Source organism: Ornithorhynchus anatinus, chromosome 4 (assembly GCF_004115215.2).
Source record: "Ornithorhynchus anatinus isolate Pmale09 chromosome 4, mOrnAna1.pri.v4, whole genome shotgun sequence".
NCBI classification, from domain to species: Eukaryota; Metazoa; Chordata; class Mammalia; order Monotremata; family Ornithorhynchidae; genus Ornithorhynchus; species Ornithorhynchus anatinus.
In genome coordinates, this window is record NC_041731.1 from 78163661 (window position 1) to 78184253 (window position 20593).

The 20593-nt window shown below is 51.3% G+C and overlaps 1 protein-coding gene across 2 annotated transcripts; it reads right to left on the bottom strand.

Moving 5' to 3' along the window:
* Positions 1-1258: 1258 nt before the first annotated feature.
* Positions 1259-20238, bottom strand: DSCC1 (DNA replication and sister chromatid cohesion 1). Of its 2 annotated transcripts, none has more exons than XM_029064046.2 (9): positions 20034-20238; positions 18465-18633; positions 16935-17069; positions 12876-12966; positions 9452-9590; positions 7193-7245; positions 5633-5787; positions 3740-3888; positions 1259-1528 (listed from the first exon to the last, which is right to left on the bottom strand). In XM_029064046.2, exons 1-9 carry the CDS (start codon positions 20204-20206, stop codon positions 1420-1422), a joined length of 1173 nt encoding a protein of 390 aa, XP_028919879.1. In that variant the 5' UTR covers positions 20207-20238; the 3' UTR covers positions 1259-1419. The 2 variants fall into 2 exon arrangements, with proteins under 2 accessions (XP_028919879.1, XP_028919878.1); XM_029064045.2 differs by having other exon boundaries at positions 5594-5787.
* Positions 20239-20593: the final 355 nt, after the last annotated feature.

Genomic DNA, 20593 nt, shown 5'->3' on the forward strand with positions numbered 1-20593 from the left:
TGCGGGCTGGGATGTAGTAATAATAATGTTGGTATTTGTTAAGCGCTTACTATGTGCAGAGCACTGTTCTGAGCGCTGGGGGAGATACCGGGTAATCAGGCCATCCCACGTGAGGCTCACAGTCTTCATCCCCATTTTCCAGATGAGGTAACTGAGGCCCAGAGAAGTGAAGTGACTTGCCCACAGTCACACAGCTGACTCCTGGCGGAGCCGGGATTCGAACCCACGACCTCTGACTCCCAAGCCCGGGCTCTTTCCACTGAGCCACGCTGCTACTCTAAGTAGATCAGTGAGGTCATGCAGGAAGGGAAGGACTTAAAGGGAAGCTCTAAAGTCGACGGTGAGGAGTTCCTAGGCTTGGCAGAGAACGATTCGGGGCCAAAAATTTAAAACTGGACCAATAAAAAAGCATCCACTACGGTAGCCAGTGTACTATATGGCTGAAGACTGCACAAACAGCCACCCTAACAGTAAGCACTCGGGAAGTAGTCACGATTGATGACGGCACACCACTATTTTATTACGTCCCCTCGACTCATTCGTTCATTCAGTCGTATTTACTGAGCACTTACTGTGTGCCGAGCACTGAACGCTTAGGAAAGTACAATACGGTAATAGAGAAGGAAAATCCCTGCCCTCCATGAGCTCACGGTCCGAGGGGTGGGGGGGAGACAGACATCAGTACAAGTAAAGAGACAACAATATGAATAAAACGACAGATATGTAGCTAAGTGCTGGGGGGTGGCGAGACGGGCGAGAGCAAAGGGAGCAAGCCAGGGTGACGCGGAAGGGAGTGGGAGATGAGGAAAAGGGAGGCTTGGTCCGGGAAGGCCTCTCGGAGGAGGTGTGGCCTTCGATAAGGCTTCGAAGAGGGGGAGGGTCACGGTCTGGCAGATCTGAGGAGGGAGGGCGAGGGTCAGGGGTCGGCGGCGAGGCGGAGGCACGGCGAGAAGGTCAGCGGCACCAGAGGAGCAAAGTGTGAGGGTTGGGTTGTAGAAGGAGAGAAGGGAGGCGAGGTAGGAGGGGGCGAGGGGGTGGAGGGCCCTGAGGCCGAGAGCGAGGAGTTTTTGTTTGACAGGGAGGTGGATAGGCAGCCAGGGGCTTAGGGCTGAATGCCGCTGGCCTTGGAAGGCCCAACGGACGGTCCTTACTCTCTAGAAGTTAAAAAACGTAACGTCCTCCAGCCAGGCAGCAGTTGGAGACAGCCAGCCTACCACAAGCTCCATTCAATAACGGGAGGAAGCATGAGGAAGCGAGGCCCGGATAACAACCTCCAAAAGAGTTTAATTCCGTGAGATTTCTCATATTAAAAGGTCTTTACAAAAAGGCAGGGTAACAGTAGTTCAGCCTACTGGAATTCACAATTGGCACTTATCTACGTCTGTCTCTTGTGAGGGACTCTTGGCACGTATTTCATTTTTAGGAGATGGGTCTTCTGGAATTGTACACTTTAACGCCGTTCTGCATTGAAGAACGGGAATACTTAGTGAGCAGGGCACCTATAGATTGTTTCTCTGCACAGAGATCACTGCGGAGAGGAAGGGAAAAAAAACATACGTTAGAATATTCTTAGGGGACGGATATGGAATTTTCCCCCCCCGGCAACCGGCCCTCTCCTTCCTCCCACAGCTTCTCCTATTTAATAATGTTGGTATTTGTTAAGCGCTTACTACGTGCAGAGCGCCGTTCTAAGCGCTGGGGTAGACACAGGGGAATCGGGTTGTCCCACGTGGGGCTCACAGTCTTAATCCCCATTTTTACAGATGAGGTAACTGAGGCCCAGAGAAGTGAAGTGACTTGTCCACAGTTAGACAGCTTGACGAGTGGCGGAGCGGGAATTCGAACCCATGACCTCTGACTCCAAAGCCCGGGCTCTTGCCACAGAGCCATGCTGTATTTCTCATCCTAAAACATCTAATTAGAAGTGCACTGTCTCATTGCATTTAATAAGAACTAGTAGAAAAGGAATCCAGAATTCACCAGCAGACCGGCCGATCGGTCAGCCGATGGCATTTATTGAGCACCTACTCTGTGCGGAGCACTGGATCGAGCACCTGGGAGAATAATAATAACCATGGAATTTGTTCAGAGCTCACTATGTGCCAGGCGCTGCGGTGCAAATCGGCCGGACGCCGTCCCAGTCCCACATGGAGCTCCGAGTCTCAATCCCCATTTTACAGAGGAAGTAACTGAGGCCCAGAGAAGCGAAGTGACTTGCCCCAAGTGACTTAGCAGACAAGCGGCAGAAGCGCTCAATAAATACTATTAGCGAATGAATGAGTGAGCGTGGCTCAGTGGAAAGAGCCCGGGCTTGGGAGTCGGGAGTAATGGGTCCGAATTCCGGCTCTGCCACTTGTCAGCTGTGTGACCGTGGGCAAGTCACTTCACTTCTCTGGGCCTCAGTGACCTCATCTGTAAAATGGGGATTCATTCATTCAATAGTATTTATTGAGCGCTTACTATGTGCAGAGCACTGTACTAAGCGCTTGGAATGAACAAGTCGGCCACAGATAGAGACGGTCCCTGCCGTCTGACGGGCTCACGGTCTGATCGGGGGAGACGGACGGACGAGAACGATGGCGATAAATAGAGTCGAGGGGAAGAACGTCTCGTAAAAACCGATGGCGACTAAATAGAATCGAGGCGACGTACAATTCATTAACAAAATAAATAGGGTAATGGAAATAGAGACAGTCGAGCGGACGAGTACAGTGCCGAGGGGAGGGGAAGGGAGAGGGGGAGGAGCAGAGGGAAAGGGGGAAAAGAGGGTTTAGCTGCGGAGAGGTGAAGGGGGGTGGTAGAGGGAGTAGAGGGAGAAGGGGAGCTCAGTCTGGGAAGGCCTCTTGGAGGAGGTGAGTTTTAAGTAGGGTTTCGAAGTGGGGAAGAGAATCGGTTTGGCGGAGGTGAGGAGGGAGGGCGTTCCGGGACCGCGGGAGGACGTGGCCCGGGGGTCGACGGCGGGATGGGCGAGACCGAGGGAGACTGTGGGCCCGAAGTGGGACAACCTGATGACCCTGTATCTCCCCCGGCGCTTAGAACAGTGCTCTGCACATAGTAAGCGCTTAACAAATACCAACATTATTATTATTATTACTTCTGACTCCCAGGCCTGTGCTCTATCCACCACTCCATGCCGCTCAGACCACAACTTGCCAACGTGAGAATCTCTTTCTCTGCAGTCTCGTCTTTCCTCTTACCTTCGGGACATCTCTACTTGGCAACGTCTCGAACTCGGCACGTCCAAAACAGAACTCCTCACCTTCCCACTCAGACCCCGTCCCTCCCCCAGACTTTCCCATCGCTGTAGCCACCACCGCCCGGTGAGCTCTCCAATACGACCGGTCCAATCTCCCCTTCGGACGCCGGACCGAACAGACGTCGCTCGAGTCCTATCGGTCGCGTTACTCTTTAAGAACCATCGGCCAGACATTCGATAGTATATACTGAGCGCTCACTATGTGCAGAGCACTGTACTAAGCGCTTGGAATGGACCAGTCGGCAACAGGTAGAGACAGTCCCCGCCCGTTGACGGGCTTACGACAAAATGCAGCGATGACTCTATTTATCGCCATCGTTCTCGTCTGTCCGTCTCCCCCGATTAGACCGTAAGCCCGTCGAACGGCAGGGACCGTCTCTATCTGTTGCCGACTTGTTCATCCCAAGCGCTTAGTACAGTGCTCTGCACAGAGTAAGCGCTCAATAAATAGTATTGAATGAATGAATGAATGAAAATACTCACAGGATATAGGGAGCGATGTCTTCTTCCGTCCACTTCTCCCGCAGCGTGAAGAGGCTGTTGAATCTTTCCTGATTTCCCTCAGGCAAGTCATCCACCTTTAGTAAAAAGACGGTTTCTGGTCTGGAGTTTCTATCCGTCAGGGCCAAACCCTACAAGGGAGAGCGAACGGAAAAGCGGCTTGCGGTCGAAGCTCCGCTGAGGGCCCACGTAGCCGTGGGACGCTCAGGCCGTCGGCCCAACAACGGAGAGGAAACCGAGAGTCCGGCGGCCGTTCGGTCCAGGGGCGATTGCGTTCTCCTGCCCCTCACGTCCCCCCACGCCCCACCAAGTTGTTTCCGGCCACGAAGAGATGCCCTGGGGCGCGGGCCGGAGGCCAACGAGATGGACCGTCTTGACCACACGCTTCCATCCCCGGAAATCCGGATGTTGCCGTAGGGACGCGTCTACTGACCCCCTTACGTTGTACTCTCCCGAGAGCTTAGTACGGCGCTCCGCACGCGGTAAGGCGCTCCATAATTAGCACCGGTTGACTGAGTTTATCAGGGAGGCGCTTTAGACGAGCGACCTCTCGCCCACCGCTGCTCTCCCCCACTTGGAAGCTTTATTGAAGGCCCGTCTTCTCCAAGATTAATAATAATGTTGGTATTTGTTAAGCGCTTCCTATGTGCGGAGCACTGTGCTAAGCGCTGGGGGAGATACAGGGTCATCGGGCCGTCCCACGTGAGGCTCACAGTTAATCCCCATTTTACAGATGAGGTAACTGAGGCACAGTGAAGTGACTTGCCCACAGTCACACAGCTGACAAGGGGCAGAGCTGGGATTCGAACCCATGACCTCTGACCCCCAAGCCCGGGCTCTTTCCACTGAGCCACGCTGCTTCATGAAGCTGCCAAGAAGCCTTCCCTGACTAAGCCCTCCTCTCCTCCCGCTCCTTTCTGCGCCACTCTTACTCGCTCCTTCATTCATTCACCCTCCCATTCTCACAGCCCATATATCTAAACAAATATAAAAATAATAGATTTTTTAAAATTACATAGATAGATAGACAGATATTTTTTCCCCTCGGCCATACTGCCTCAAGAAATTCCAGGTAGGAAGAGGCACAGAGTTTATTAAAGATGCACACGTATGCGCCACAGAGAACCAGTGCCCAGGGGTATGCAAGTAAAAATGGTGGTATTTGCTAAGCGCTCACTATGTGCAAAGCACTAAGCGCTGGGGGAGATACAGGGTCATCAGGTTGTCCCACGTGAGGCTCACAGTCTTCATCCCCATTTTACAGATGAGGTCACCGAGGCACCGAGAAGTGAACTGACTTGCCCACAGTCACCCAGCGGACAAGTGGCAGAGCCGGGATTCGAACCCATGACCTCTGACTCCCAAGCCCGCGCTCTTTCCACTGAGCCACTTAATGCTACTAAGAGCTTCTCAAGGGGCCCGATTTCTCCCCGAGGCAAATCCGGCTCAAGGCAAGCCGCATTACAGTTATAAAGAAAAAATGAGTACGGCGGGCGTGAGAGAGACCAACTGGAAGAGGCAGGCAGCTCTAGAGGCCCGGGTTCCGGAGTCAAGATTCACTGTCTATAGAAATATATAGATTGCTATATATATATATAAATAATATATAATATATGCTATAGATAATATTTATTTATATTTGCTATTTATTATAATTTTATAATTAGTTATATCTATCTATATTCGTATTTGTAATTATTTATACTTATGCAACATACGATCATTTATGATTTACATAATAATTTATACAATATAAATACTATGTTTATATGATGATTATATAATAATTTATAATGACTTATATAATAATATAAATATATAGATCGATTGCTATACCGGGTCCCCAAGGAACGGCTTTGGAATCTCCCCAGTCACCTTGAGCTGATCCAGGTGAGTTGTCATTCCTTCGGGAACACTCTGCTGCCAAACTTCCTGAAATTCAGCGAGATTGAATTTCACTGCATTCCGTAGCAGCATTTGCGCTGTCGCTCTGCATATCTTGTCCACGTTCAATTCAAAGTAAACTTCACCTACGCAGGGGGGCAAAAAAGGATCCCTGTGGGGTTTTTCCCTCGTTTTCACTGTGCGCACAGTAAGCGCTCCAGAAGCACGACTGAACGAATGGATCTTTGGTTTTTTCTTTTCTCAGTGCTGTTCTCTCGGGCAGCGTGGCTCAGTGGAAAGAGCCCGGGCTTGGGAGTCAGAGTTCATGGGTTCGAATCCCGGCTCTGCCGCTCGCCAGCTGTGTGACTTTGGGCAAGTCACTTCGCTTCTCTGGGCCTCGGCTCCCTCATCTGTAAAATGGGGACGAAGACCGTGAGCCCCACGTGGGACGACCTGATCTCCTTGTATCCCCCCATCGCTTAGAACAGTGCTCTGAACATAGTAGGCACTTAACAAATACCACCATTATTGTTAACTTTGTACAAAGCACTGTGCTAACGCTTGGGAAAGTACAGTAGAATTTGAAGACGCATCCCTGTCCTTGTGGTTTTTAGTGGGGGAGGCAGATATTATCACGACTATCAACAATAATAATAATAATGACGGCATGTGTTAAGCCCTTACTATGTGCCAAGCGCTGTACTAAGCGCTGGCACAGGTACAGGATCAGGTCCCACATGGGGCTCGCAACCTAAGTAGGAGGGAGAACAGGATTGAATCCCCATTTTGCAGAGGAGGGAACCGAGGCACAGAGAATAGACTTGACCAAGGTCACACACCAGGTAAGTGGTGGAGCCGGGGTCAGAACCCAGGTCCCCTAACTCCCAGTCCCGTGCTTTTCTTCCCCCCATGGGGCTCACGGTTTTCATCCCCATTTTCCAGATGAGGGAACTGAGGCCCAGTGAAGTGACTTGCCCAAAGACACACAGTTGGCAAGCGGCGGAGCCGGGTTTCAAACCCGTGACCTCTGACTCCCAAGCCCGGGCTCTTTCCCCTGAGCCGCGCTGCTTCTGGCACTTAAATACTATTTACTGTTCTTCCTCTAGCTTTTTTCTATCTATAGACCTGTTTTGCCTGTCTTCTCCATTAAATAGTATGATTTTTGAAGGCAGAGAATATGTCTTGTTTCTTTGCCCTCTCCCAGGAGTTCAGAAAAGTGCCTAGCTGTCAAATGGCACTCCCCAAAATATCATATATACATTTATATATGTTGTATATTGTGTGTGTGTATATATATATATATACATACGACCAGTTTAGCCTTGTTACATATCTAGAAATTCTATAAATATAAATGAATTATTCATATTCTGTCACCCTCTCTAGACTGCAAGCTCGTCGTGTGCAGGGAATGCGTCTCCCAGCTCTGTTGTATTGTGTTCTCCCAAGCCCAGAGTACAGAGCGTTGCAAACAGCAAAACCTTCAATAGCCCCGACTGACTGATTGAGGGACAGGTGAAATTTCAAGTTGGCTTTCTTACCGACACTCACCTTCCGCAGTATATTTCTTTCCGTAACATTCAAGGCAGTGTTGTATCATTTCTCTGAAAAATTCAAAATTAGCCTTAAGGAGTCATATCAGCCGAGATACAGTGATAGCTTCAGGTAATGTAAATAATAATGCTGGTATTTGTTAAGCGCTTACTATGTGCCGAGCACTGTTCTAAGCGCTGTGGGAGATAAGGGGTCATTAAGTTGTCCCACGTGAGGCTCACAGTTAATCCCCATTTTACAGATGAGGGAACTGAGGCCCAGAGAAGTGAAGTGACTCGCCCACAGTCACACAGCTGACAAGGGGCAGAGCAGGGATTCGAACCCATGACCTCTGACTCCCAAGCTCGGGCTCTTTCCCCTGAGCCACGCTGCTTCCCAATGCTGGGTCTCCATAACAAACCCACTTGTGATCTGAAAGTTTCACTGCAATGATTTTTGCTCGACATCTCTGCGTTCCCAGGTGACAAATGAGAGCCTAACAAATCAGAGAAGCAAAGCGTGGCTCAGTGGAAAGAGCCCGGGCTTGGCAGTCAGAGGTCATGGGTTCAAATCCCGGCTCCGCCGCTTGCCAGCTGTGTGACTTTGGGCGAGTCGCTTCACTTCTCGGTGCCTCAGTGACCTCATCTGGCAAATGGGGATGACGGCTGGGAGCCCCACGTGGGACAACCTGATCGCCCTGTATCTCCCCCCGGCCCAGCTCTTAGAACGGCGCTTTGCACATAGTAAGCGCTTAACGAATACCATCGTTACCATTATCACGTAGCCCACCCTCAGCCCCACAGACCTTATGAACCTATCGGTAATTTATTTATTGCTATTAACGTCTGTCTCCCCCGCTAGACTGCAGCTCCTCGTGGGCAGTGAATGTATCTACCGACCCAGTCACGCTGTACTCTCCCAAGCATTCGGGACAGTGTTCTGCACACGTTAAGCGCTCAATTAATAGACTGATTAATTGACACACATTCCCTCCGTAGCGGTACACACTGCGTGCGGAGCAGGGTACGGGGTGGCATAGTGGCTACGGCCCGGGAGTCAGAATGTCATGGGTTCTAATCCCCGGCTCCCCGACTTGTCTGCTGTGTGACCTTGGGCAAGTTACTTCACTTCTCTGGGCCTCAGGGACCTCATCTGGAAAATGGGGATTGAGACTTTGAGCCCCACGTGGGACAGGGCCTGGGTCCAACCCCCCCAGGTGCTTAGAACAGTGCCTGGCCCAAAGTAAGTGCTTAACAAATACCATCATTATTATTATTATTAATAATATTGAAAGAGACTCAGTCCCAGCCCTCTAGGAATCTCCGATCCAATGGGGGACTAATTTTCTCTACTAGACAGTCCAGAGGACAAAATTTCCCAAGTCACAAAAGACATAGCGCTTAGGTTTAGACTCAGCCGCTTCTCCTCTCTGCAGTTTATTTCAGTGACTGCCTCCCCTGCAAAACTTGAAGGCTGGAGTCCTGCCTCCTCTTCTCCCAAATTATATTTTCACCCATCGCACTCTTAATTACTTGATCAATTATAGAATTTTCCATCTGATATATAAGCTCAGGCCCCCAAATCAATCAATTTATAAAGTATCTTTTCATTTTTCTAATTGCAATATTAACTTTAATCTCCGCTGATAATTTATTTCAACTACTTATTGGCTGAGAAGAGGTGCTACGGTCATTACTAATTTATCATCAGCGATCCCTCATATCGGAACCACCTTAGTAGAACCTTAGTAGTAGTAATAGTAGCGCGGCTCAGTGGAAAGAGCCTGGGCTTCGGAGTCAGAGGTCACGGGTTCGACTCCCGGCTCTGCCACTTGTCGGCTGTGTGACTGTGGGCGAGTCACTTCACTTCTCTGGGCCTCAGTGACCTCATCTGTAAAATGGGAGCCTCACGAGGGACAACCTGATTACCCTGTATCTCCCCCAGCGCTTAGAACAGTGCTCCGCACCCAGTAAGCGCTTAACAAATACCAACATTATTATTATTACTATTAGAAGGAATCCGAGGGGAGTGCTCGGTAGATAAAGCAACCTTAACCCCCGCTGAGCGCAGTGTTCCGCCCAGAGTTAAGCCCTCGATAAATGCTGCCGATTGAGTGACGCCAACGTTCGACCTACACCTCAACGCCTCCAAGAACAAAAGAGAACTACAACTCCGCGATAGTCGGGCCGGGCCCCGACAAAGGTTAGCTTGGAAAAGGGAAGCTTCGGGTTTGAATTGCCCAAAGGCAACTTGAGAAGCGGCGCTTCATCTACTTACTCAGGTTCCAGGGGCCCAAGTTCCGCCAGACAGGTACGTAACGGGACTTTGTTGAATGGCCAAGATTCCGAGTCCACAAGTTGAGTTACGTGATTCAGGAGTTTCATTTCATAATCAAATTCAAGAATCCGCCAGTATCCTGCCGACACCCCAAAATATTCCAAGGAAAGAGGCTTTAGAAATAAGCGCTCGTATTACTCACCTCAATCGATCATCTAATCCAAAGCTCCTGGGGGACGGGGACCGGGTTTACCGACTCTGCTGACCTGTACTCTCCCAGGGGCTCCGTAATAATAACAATAATATTCATTCATTCACTCAATAGTATTTATTGAGCGCTTACTATGTGCAGAGCACTGTACTAAACGCTTGGAATGTACAAGTCGGCAACAGATAGAGACGGTCCCTGCCCTTTGACGGGCTCACGGTCTAATCGGGGGAGACGGGCAGACGAGAACGATGGCGACAAATAGAGTCGAGGGGAAGAACGTCTCATAAAAACAATGGCAAATAAATACAATCAGGGTGATGTACATCTCATTAAACAAAATAATGTTGGTATTTGTTAAGCACTTACTCTGTGCCAAGCACGGTTCTAAGCGCTGGGGGGGATACAAGGTGATCAGGTGGTCCCACGTGGGGCTCACGGTCTTAATCCCCATTTTACAAGTGAGGTAACTGGGGCACCGAGAAGTGAAGTGACTTGCCCAAAGTCAAACAGCTGACAAGTGGAGGAGCCGGGATTAGAACCCATGACCTCCGACTCCCAGGCCCGGGCTCTCTCCACTGAGCCACGTTGCTTCTCTGCTTCAGTGCAGTGCTCTGTGCACACACTAAATGTTCAATAAATACTAGTGACCGATCGATTATTGAGCACTGACCATATGCGGAGCACTGTATTTGGGAGAGCAAAATAGACTATTCGGACCTGATCCTTACCCTCAAGAAGCTTACCGTCCAGTCTGGGGGGAGAAACGCTAAAACAATTTACCAATGGGGGAAAAGAAAAAGGAGATTTGTGAGGTATATTCACCAGCGGTTGGCAGGGATAGAAAACGGAGAGATGAGAGACTGATCTGGGAGGTCTTCTTGGAGGAAATGGAATTTCATTAGGAGATTCTTCGATTAGAAATCAATCAGGGTACACGCCGGTGTTCAAAGAAGCAATTTCCAGAAAATTCCAAAGAGGAACTGTTGCCAATCTCCAACCCCACAGGGTGGAAAATGAGGCCGGACCCAATGTTCAGACACCTGTGGATTTGGGTTTTTTTTTTTTTTTCCTTAGCAGCCTGAACCCCTATTTCCCATCTGAAACTCCGGAGCAGGGCTACACTGCTGACTCTGATTTCTTGCGCAGGCTTGAAATGTCGATCTGGTGCATCCTGCGGCTTTCCTGGAGGTTTTGAGGAGGGGGTTTGTTGTTGATTTTTAACGGTATTTGTTAAGGGCGTTGTACCGTACTAAGCGCTTGGGAGAATACATCCTAACGGAGTTGGTCAACAGGTTTCCTGCCCACAAGGAGCTGACAGTCCACGGGATGAGACGGATATTAAAATAAATTGCAGATATGTACATAATCACTCTAGGGGGAGAGTGCGGTGACTATCAAGTGTTTAAAGGATGCAAGATGCGAGGGCACAGGCAACACAGAAGGGAGAGGGAGAAGGGGAAACAAGGAGGAGGCGATGGGACCTTGGGCAAGTCACTTCACTTCTCCGTGCCTCAGTTCCCTCATCTGTAAAATGGGGATGAAGTCTGCGAGCCCTATGTGGGACAACCCGATTGCCTTGTATCTACCCCGGCGCTTAGAACAGCGCTCGGCACAGAGTAAGCGCTTAACGAATACCAACATTATTATTATATTGATAAAGCAGCATGGCGTAGTGACTAGATCACGGGCCTGGGAGTCAGAAGGTCCTGAGTTCTAATCCCGGCTCTGCCACCTGTCTGCTGTGTGACAGCGTTGCCGCTTCACTTCTCTGTACCTCCGTTAACTCATCTGTCAAATGGGGATTGGACTGTGAGCCCCTGTGGGACAGGGACTGTGTCCAACCTGATTTGCTTGGATCCCCCCAGTGCTCAGTACAGCGCCTGCCACATAGTAAGCGCTTAACAAATACAACAGTTATTAAAAATCAGGTTTCGAAGTTGGGGAGGGTGGCGGTTTGCCGTGGCACTGATGACTGTGGTGGGTTCCGCCCTCCGTTCACTTCACTGACATTTATTCGTTCTGTCCTGATTCTTGCAGTTATCAGTTCTACTTAGGCTCTTCCTCCTGCTCCCGCTTTAAGCATACGATATACGATGATGAGGTTGGTATTTGTTAAGCGCTTACTATGTGCAGAGCGCTGTTCTAAGAGCTGGGGGAGATACAGGGTCATCAGGTCCCACGGGGCGCTCACAGTCTTCATCCCCATTTGCCAGATGAGGTAACTGAGGCACAGAGAAGCGAAGTGACTCGCCCAAAGTCACACAGCTGACAAGCGGCGGAGCCCGGATTGGAACCCACGACCTCCGACTCCTAAGCCCGGGCTCTTTCCACCGAGCCACGCTGCTTCTCTAAATATACCTAACATGTCTCTGCGTCTCTTCTCCGTTAGATCGCACACTCCTTGAAGGCAGGAATCTCATGCTATTCTAGCTCTATGTTCCCACAGCCATCAGGCGCTCAATAAATCCGAATGAATGAATGAATGAGTGAATGAATGCAGAGAAGGACCGGCATCGAAAGAGGAAGCAGCGTGGCCCAGTGGACAGAGCGCGGGCCTGGGAGTCGGAAGGACCTAAATTCGAATCCCGGCTCCGCCGCCTGTCTGCCGTGTGACCTCGGGCAAGTCATTTCCCTTCTCTGGGCCTCAATTACGTCATCTGTAAAATGGGGATTGAGGGTGTGAGTCCCACGTGGGACAGGGACCGTGTCCAACCTCATTAGTCTCCAACTACCCCGGCGCTACTGAAGGCACCTCTCCTCCAAGAGGCCTTCCCTGACTACGCCCCTCCTCTCCTCTTCTCACTCCCTTCTGCGTCGCCCCGATTTGCTCCCTTCATTTAACCCCTCTCCCGGCCCCAAAATACTCGTGAACAGATCCGTCGTTTATTTATTTACATTGACGTCCGTCTCCCCCTCGAGACCGTACGCTCACCGTGGGCCCGGAACCTGCTTGTTGTTATATTGTCCTCCCCCCAGCGCTTAGTAACGTGCTCTGCACACAGAAAGCGCTCAATAAATAGGATCGAATAGAGCACCTGGCACGTAGTCAGCACTGAAATGCCATTTTAAAAAAAGGTGCTTCAGGTTGACGTTTAGAAATTATTTCCGATGGTCTGAGTCAGTCCTCAGGTTCCCAGCAGTTTTCCGCCCAACCCCCTTTTTGCCTCCCTATTTCCCACCACTACAGACAAGAGAAATCTCAAATCATCCTACCTTCAATTTTACAGGCATTTAGGACTTGTAACTGAGCCAGGATTTCTTCCTCGCTTGCTTGGACCTGATCAAAGAAATCTTCAGTGGTATACTGCGGGAGATAAAGGAATAAACATGAGGTTAAAATAATGTTGGTATCTGTTAAGCGCTTACTACGTGCAGAGCACTGTTCTAAGCGCTGGGGTAGACAAAGGGTCATCAGATTGTCCCACGTGAGGCTCAGTCTTAATCCCCGTTTTACAAATGAGGTAACCGAGGCCCAGAGAAGTGAAGTGACTCGCCCGCAGTCACACAGCTGACAAGCGGCGGAGCCGGGATTAGAACCCATGACCTCTGGAGTCCCAAGCCGGGGCTCTTTCCACTGAGCCACGCTGCTTCCCCTAAAGCAATCAAGAGAGATGTGTGGTCACTAAAAAAATTTTTCTCAAGATAAATAACTTCAGAGGTAATTAGGATCTTCAAAGAGCTGGAATAGGTCACTCAGTTCACCAGGAGATAATAATAATAATACTACTAATGGCATTTGTTAAGCACTTACTACGAGCCAGGCACTGTACTAAGCGCTGGGGTGGAGACAAGCAAATCTGGGGGGAAACAGTCCCTGTCCCACGTGGGGCTCCCAGTCTCAATCCCCATTTTTCAGATGAGGGAACTGAGGCCCAGAGAAGCGAAGCGACTTGCCCGAGGTCACACGGCAGACAAGTGGCAGAGGCGGGATTAGAAGCCAGGCCCTTCTGACTCCCGGGCCCGGGCTCTAGGATGCACTAGGCCACGCCGCTTCTTGGGAGAGTACAGTGCAAATAGAGTTGGTAGACACGATCCCTGGCCCACAGTGCTCTGCACATAGTAAGCGCTCAATACATGGGACGGAATGAAAGGAGCCTACGATCCAGAGGAAGCGATTACAGCATGAGCGCCTCTCACGCTCTCCTCGGCGGGCGATCACCGAGTAGGCAGGCGTGGGCAGAGCACAGCTCCTCGGGGGCAGGAAACACGGAGGCCGATTCTGTTCTATGGCACTTGCCCGAGGTCGTGGGTTCGAATCCCGGCTCCGCCACTTGTCAGCTGGGTGACTGTGGGCAAGTCACTTCACTTCTCTGGGCCTCAGTGACCTCCTCTGTAAAATGGGGATGAAGACTGTGGGCCCCACAAGGGACAACCTGATGACCCTGTCTCTCCCCCAGCACTTAGAACGGTGCTCTGCACATAGTAAGCACCTAACAAATACCAACATTATTATTATTATGGTGCTCTGCACATAGTAAGGGCTCAATAAATACCACTGATTGATCGACTGATTGATTGAGCGCCGGGATTGGGTAGCAAACAGCTACACCCCCTCTCTATGTTCCTTTTCTTTAAACGGCTCCATCCCTCCATCGGCTATTCCAGGGGGCTTCTGGGACCAAAAAAACCATGGAAAACAGGTGGTCTTGCCTAACACCAAGCAGATGACCAAGCTGCCCGTGTTCACTCCATTCCTCATATCCGAAATTCACTTCTTGCTTTCCCTTTCTTTCCCCACAATCCACGACGGGCACCCCCTTTACCGAAACCTTTTGCTCCCAGGCACTATTCTCCAAACTTTTCTCTTTTTTATCATTTTTCTCTCTCTTCACCAGATCTTCTCTGGTTTCTCCCCATTCCTCTTAGACTGTAACACCCAGAGGCGGGTCCCAGCCCCTAAAGAGGGTAGACCAGAGTCGAGTCCAGACACTGGCTTCTCGTCATCTTTTCCACTCGCTACAACCCCCGTACCACGTTGGATTTTTCTAATCACGGCGTTTCCTTGCTGGCTCGTATTCGGCTTCTGGTCGACTAAGACCCCTTGATCGTTTTCTGCAGCTGCCGGGTTTTCCCTCTGTATCTCCCCTAGTGTTTAGGACGGTGCCTGGCACGTAAGCAAGCACTTAACAGATATGATTATTATGATTATTATTATTTTAGCCAATCATTCCCAGACTAAATTTGGGTTACTTAAGGCTATAAGCTCCATGAAGGCAGTGGTCATGTCTCCCGACTGTATTGACCTCTAGACTGTAAGCTCACTGTGGGCAGGGAATGTGTCTATTTACTGTTATAATTGCGCGCTCCAAAGCGCTTATTATAGTGCTTTGGCATTTAGTGTTTTGCACACAGTAAGTGCCCAATATATACGATTGTGTACATCCCCTCGATTCTATTTATCGTGATCAAGTTGTCTTATTTTTGTCCATCCGTCTCCCCCGATTAGACTGAGAGCCCGTCACTGGGCAGGGATGGTCTCTATCTGTTGCCGAATTGTATATTCCAAGCGCTTAGTACGGTGCTCTGCACATAGTAAGCGCTCGATAAATACTAATGAATGAATGCATACGATTGCGTGAATTCCCCCCAGCGTATTATCCAGAGCTCTGCACAAAGCGAGAGTTCAAAAAATGGTAACGACCGATTGATCGCCACACGCCCTGCTTGGCAAATCCTCACGAATCTCACCTATTAGAGGATTAGCTAGCCAACCGGACGCTTTTAATTTGTTTCAGAACTTCTAATAATAATAATAATAATAATGTTGGTATTTGTTAAGCGCTTACTATGTGCCGAGCACTGTTCTAAGCGCTGGGGTACACACAAGGGAATCAGGTCGTCCCACGTGGGGCTCACAGTCTTCATCCCCATTTTGCAGATGAGGTAACTGAGGCACCGAGAAGTTAAGTGACTTGCCCAAAGCCACACAGCTGACAAACGGCCGAGCCAGGATTTGAACCCATGACCTCTGACTCCAGAGCCCGTGCTCTTTCCACTGAGCCACGTTGCTTCTCAAAAGACTTGTGCCCAACGTGGAGGGTGGCCTAGTGCGATTTAGTATCGTCTGTCATCCTGCCCAGCAGGTGTGAAAAATGAATGTTTTTGCCCCTTCCCCTCCCCTCAGCTGAGCCCCCTTTCCCTCTGCTCCCCCTTCCCCTCCCTCCCACCTTCTGCTCCTCCCCCTTCCCCTCCCCTCAGCACTGTCCTCATTTGTATATATTATTCGGGTAATATATATATTATTGCCTCCGTATATATAATATATAATATATATAATGCATACCTTTGCATTATATTAGAGAAGCAGCGTGGCTCAGTGGAAAGAGTACGGGTTTGGGAGTCAGAGGTCATGAGTTAGAATCCCGGCTCTGCCACTCGTCAGCTGGGTGACTGTGGGCAAGTCACTTAACTTCTCTGGGCCTCAATTCCCTCATCTGTAAAATGGGGATTAAGACTGTGAGCCTCATGTGGGGCAACCTGATGACCCTGTATCTCCCCCAGCGCTCAGAGAACAGTGCTCGGCACATACTAAGCGCTTAACAAATACCAACATTATTATACTATATAGCATAGTATAATAATATATTGTTATGTGATAATATATTGTATTATAAATAAAAATATTTATTTTGTCAATGAGGTATACATCCCCTTGATTCAGTTTATCTTGATAATGCGGCCTTTTTGTTTTGTTCTGTTTTGCTCTGCCATCTGTCTCCCCCGTTTAGACCGTGAGCCCGTCACGGGGCAGGGATGGTCTCTCTGTTGCCGAACTGTCCATTCCAAGCGCTCAGTCCAGTGCTCCGCACATAGTCAGCGCTCAATAAATACGACTGAAGGAATGAATGGATTCGCCCTGTGCAATCTGTCGCCCAGTCACCGACGACCGCGCCGAGGGTGCGCCTCCGAGGCGGCTGGACGCTCGCTCTCTCTGTCACCCCCATCAAGACTCTGTTCCCTGCCTCGCCAACCGCTAAAAGGGGACAGTGGGCTTGGAATGACCCTGCTCCTCCCGAAATCTCTAACTTTCCGAGGGGTTAAACTGGACTCATTTCTCTACGGTATTCTCTCAACAGGAGAGCCTACTTTTGGCAGAGGAGTCGGATTGTGGATTTAGAAAACCGCCTTCCCTAAGGAAAAAAGACCAAAACGCCGAACCTTTGCTGAAGTGACGACTCTCTTCAGTTCGATAACGTAATCCCGACATCCCCTGATAGCCCCACGGGTGTACAAGAATAGCTCAGGTGAACACGGTGAATCAAGCTGTCTTACTTTTGGAAGATTCGACTCCTTTTCCTTTTGACTGACAGGTCCTTCATAAGGGTTTTCCATCAAGAGTTTCTTCAGTTTCTTCAGTTTGGGTCGACAGTGTCTTAATTCCCAATAATTGTTGGAGAAACCAAAGATCTGTAATGAATACAAGCACATCAGTTTGACGTCTCGGGGGAAAACACACACACAGAGTCAGGTGACCAGCGCTGGAGCCAGGACCTCTACTAAACAGCAGCGTAGCCTGGTGGCTAGAGCCCGGGCCTGGAGTCAGAAGGACCTGGGTTCTAATCCGGGCTCTGCCACTCGTCTGCTGTGTGACCCCGGGCAAGCCGCTTCACTTTTCTGGGCCTCAGTTCCCTCAGAATTGAGACCGAGAGCCCCACGTGGGACAGGGACTGTGTCCAACCTATCTAGCTAATATTGACTCCAGAGCTTAGCACAGTGCCCAGCTCAGAGTAAGCGCTTAACAAATACCAAAAAAAACCAAACAGCTGCCTGGACTAATAATAATGATGTTGGTATTTGTTAAGCACTTACTATGTGCCGAGCACTGTTCTAAGCGCTGGGGTAGACACAAGGGAATCAGGTCGTCCCACGTGGGGCTCACAGTCTTCATCCCCATTTTCCAGATGAGGTAACTGAGGCACAGAGAAGTGAAGTGACTTGCCCACAGTCACACAGCTGACAAGTGGCAGAGCCGGGAGTCGAACCCATGACCTCTGACTCCACAGCCCGGGCTCTTTCCACTGCCAAAGATGATCCCCCCCCCCCCCAGCATGATCCTCCTCAGGGGCAGGGTGGGCACAAACCCCTGCTACAACTCTGTACCTTGGCAAAGTCGGGGCAATGTGTGCCACTTGTCAGCTGTGTGACTGTGGGCAAGTCACTTCACTTCTCTGTGCCTCAGTGACCTCGTCTGTAAAATGGGGAGGAAGACTGTGAGCCTCACGTGGGACAACCTGATGACCCTGCATCTCCCCCAGCGCTTAGAACAGTGCTCTGCACATAGTAAGCGCTTAACACATACAACATTATTATTATCACTCCAGAGCCAGGAGGTCCCCCCGGATGGTTCCTTCTGAGGGACTGATGTTTTCAATTACAACCTGCCAGAGTGTAAGATTCGGGAGAGCCGGGATCGTGTATACGGATTCTCTGGTTTCCCCCTCCAAGCGCTCAGCACAGCCCTCTAATAATAATAATGTTGGTATGTGTTAAGTGCTTACTATGTGCAGAGCACCGTTCTAAGCGCTGGGGGAGATACAGGGTCATCAGGTGGTCCCACGTGAGGCTCCCAGTCTTCATCCCCATTTTTCAGATGAGGGAACTGAGAGAAGTGAAGCGACTCGCCCACAGTCACCCAGCTGACAAGTGGCAGAGCCGGGAATTCGAACCCATGACCTCTGACTCCCAAGCCACACCGAGCCACACCGCTTCTCTAAACGTAGCAGGCGCGCCAAAGTCGCTCTCGCTTCGGTCGACGCCGTCGTCATTCCGTTCTAACTTCTTTCCAGTGGGTCTGGAGAATACCTGCGTGTGAATCACGTCTCCCGGTGCCTCCGTGGCAGACAACTGTTCCGGAGTTTTGCAACCGGGAATGATGAGCAACGTATTTGACGTATCGGCTATTTTCAGGTCGTAGGTTCTCTCCTTACTGCAGATCACGGCCTGTTCGTCTTTGTCCCCGCGAATGACGAGGCTGGAGGAAAGGAGAGAAGAAAAATGCTGAAGGCGATCTTGTATCGTTTTGCCTTTTAAAGGACCGAAAGTGGAAGGGGAAAGGAAACGATCAGTAACGTATTTGACGTATCCCCTATTTTCGGGTCACAGGTTCTCTCCTTACTGCAGATCACGGCCTGTTCGTCTTTGTCCCGGCGAATGACGAGACTGGAGAAAAGAAAACTACAGAAGGTGATCTTGTATTTTTTTGCTTTCTAAAGGACCAAGAGTGGAAGGGGAAAGGAAATCATCAGTAACGTATTTGACGTATCGGCTATTTTCAGGTCGTAGGTTCTCTCCTTACTGCAGATCACGGCCCGTTCGTCTTTGTCCCCGCGAATGACGAGGCTGGAGGAAAGGAGAGAAGAAAAATACGGAAGGCGATCTTGTATCGTTTTGCCTTTTAAAGGACCGAAAGTGGAAGGGGAAAGGAAACGATCAGTAACGTATTTGACGTATCGGCTATTTTCAGGTCGTAGGTTCTCTCCTTACTGCAGATCACGGCCCGTTCGTCTTTGTCCCCGCGAATGACGAGGCTGGAGGAAAGGAGAAAAGAAAAATGCGGAAGGCGATCTTGTATTTTTCTGCCTTTTAAAGGACCCAAAGCGGAAGCGGAAAGGAAACGGCAGGGGCCGGTTCAAAAGGTGCTCGCTAGGGCCAGGAGGCAGGGGCTGTGACTGAACCGATGGTCTTGCGTAGGGTCTTTGTTCAGCGCTCACTCTGTGCCCGGCACTGTACTAAGTGCCGGGGCAGAGACAAGCTAATCGGTTTGGGCCCGGTCCCCGTCCCGCGTGGGGCTAATAGTAATGTGGGTATCTGTTAAGCGCTTACTATGTGCCGGGCGCCGCTCTAAGCGCTGGGGGAGACACAGGGGAATCAGGTGGTGCCCCGTGGGGCTCCCGGTCTTCATCCCCATTTTCCAGATGAGGTCCCCGAGGCCCAGAGAAAGGGAAGTGACTCGCCCACAGTCACCCAGCTGACAAGTGGCCGAGCCGGGGTTCGAACTCATGACCTCTGACTCCAAAGTATGGGTTAAGCGCTCGCTATGTGCCGAGCACTGTTCTGAGCGCTGGGAGGGATCCAAGGTGAGCAGGTGGTCCCAGGTGGGGCTCCCGGTCTTCATCCCCATTTTCCAGATGAGGTCAGTGAGGCCCAGAGAAGTGAAGTTGGTATTTGTTCGGCGCTGACTGTGTGCGGAGCGCTGGGGGAGATGCAGGGGCGGCAGGGGGTCCCCCGTGGGGCTCCCAGGCTTCATCCCCATTTTGCAGAGGAGGTCACTGAGGCCCCGAGGGGCGAAGCGACCGGCTGACCGGGGGCGGAGCGGGATTCGAACCCACGCCCCGGGGGGGGGGGGGAGGGGGAAGGGCGGGGGGCGCTGACCTGTGTCCGGCCTCGAGCAGCGGGCAGAGGTCCGGGGGGAGCTGCAGGAGGCAGAGCTCCCGCGGGCCGGGCCGGGGGGCCCCGAAGGCGAGGCAGTGGGCGGCGGGCAGCAGCGCGGCGGGATCCACCTTGGCCACCTGCAGCGTCGCCTCCACCTCCGCGCGGCTCCTCATCGCCGCTCGCGCCCTCGGCCCCGCCCGCCCGCGCGCCCGCCCGTCCGCGCGCCCCTGCTCTCCCCGCTCGCGCCCTTTCCCCCCCCCCCCCCCGAGTGGCACGCCCTTGCCCGCCCGCCCGCGCGCCCCTGCTCTCCCCGCTCGCGCCCTCGGCCCCGCCTGCCCGCGCGCCCTTCCCCCCGCGCCCCGCCCGCCCGCGCGCCCCTGCTCTCCCCGCTCGCGCCCTTTTCCCCCCACCGAGTCGCGCGCCCCTTCTCTCCCCGCTCGCGCCCTTTTCCCCCCACCGAGTCGCGCGCCCTTGCCCGCGCGCCCCTGCTCTCCCCGCTCGCGCCCTTTCCCCCCTCCCCCCCCGAGTCGCGCGCCCTTGCCCGCCCGCGCGCCCCTTCT

Excerpts from the sequence above, each read along its gene's own strand:
- DSCC1 (XM_029064045.2), bottom strand. The coding sequence starts at position 20,206 with ATGAGGAGCCGCGCGGAGGTGGAGGCGACGCTGCAGGTGGCCAAGGTG. Across the intron at positions 18,634-20,033 it reads CTGCTCGAGGCCGGACACAG|CCTCGTCATTCGCGGGGACA; the intron begins GTCAGCGCCCCC and ends CCTTTCCTCCAG. Across the intron at positions 5,788-7,192 it reads AAAGAAATATACTGCGGAAG|GTGAAGTTTACTTTGAATTG; the intron begins GTGAGTGTCGGT and ends CCCCCTGCGTAG.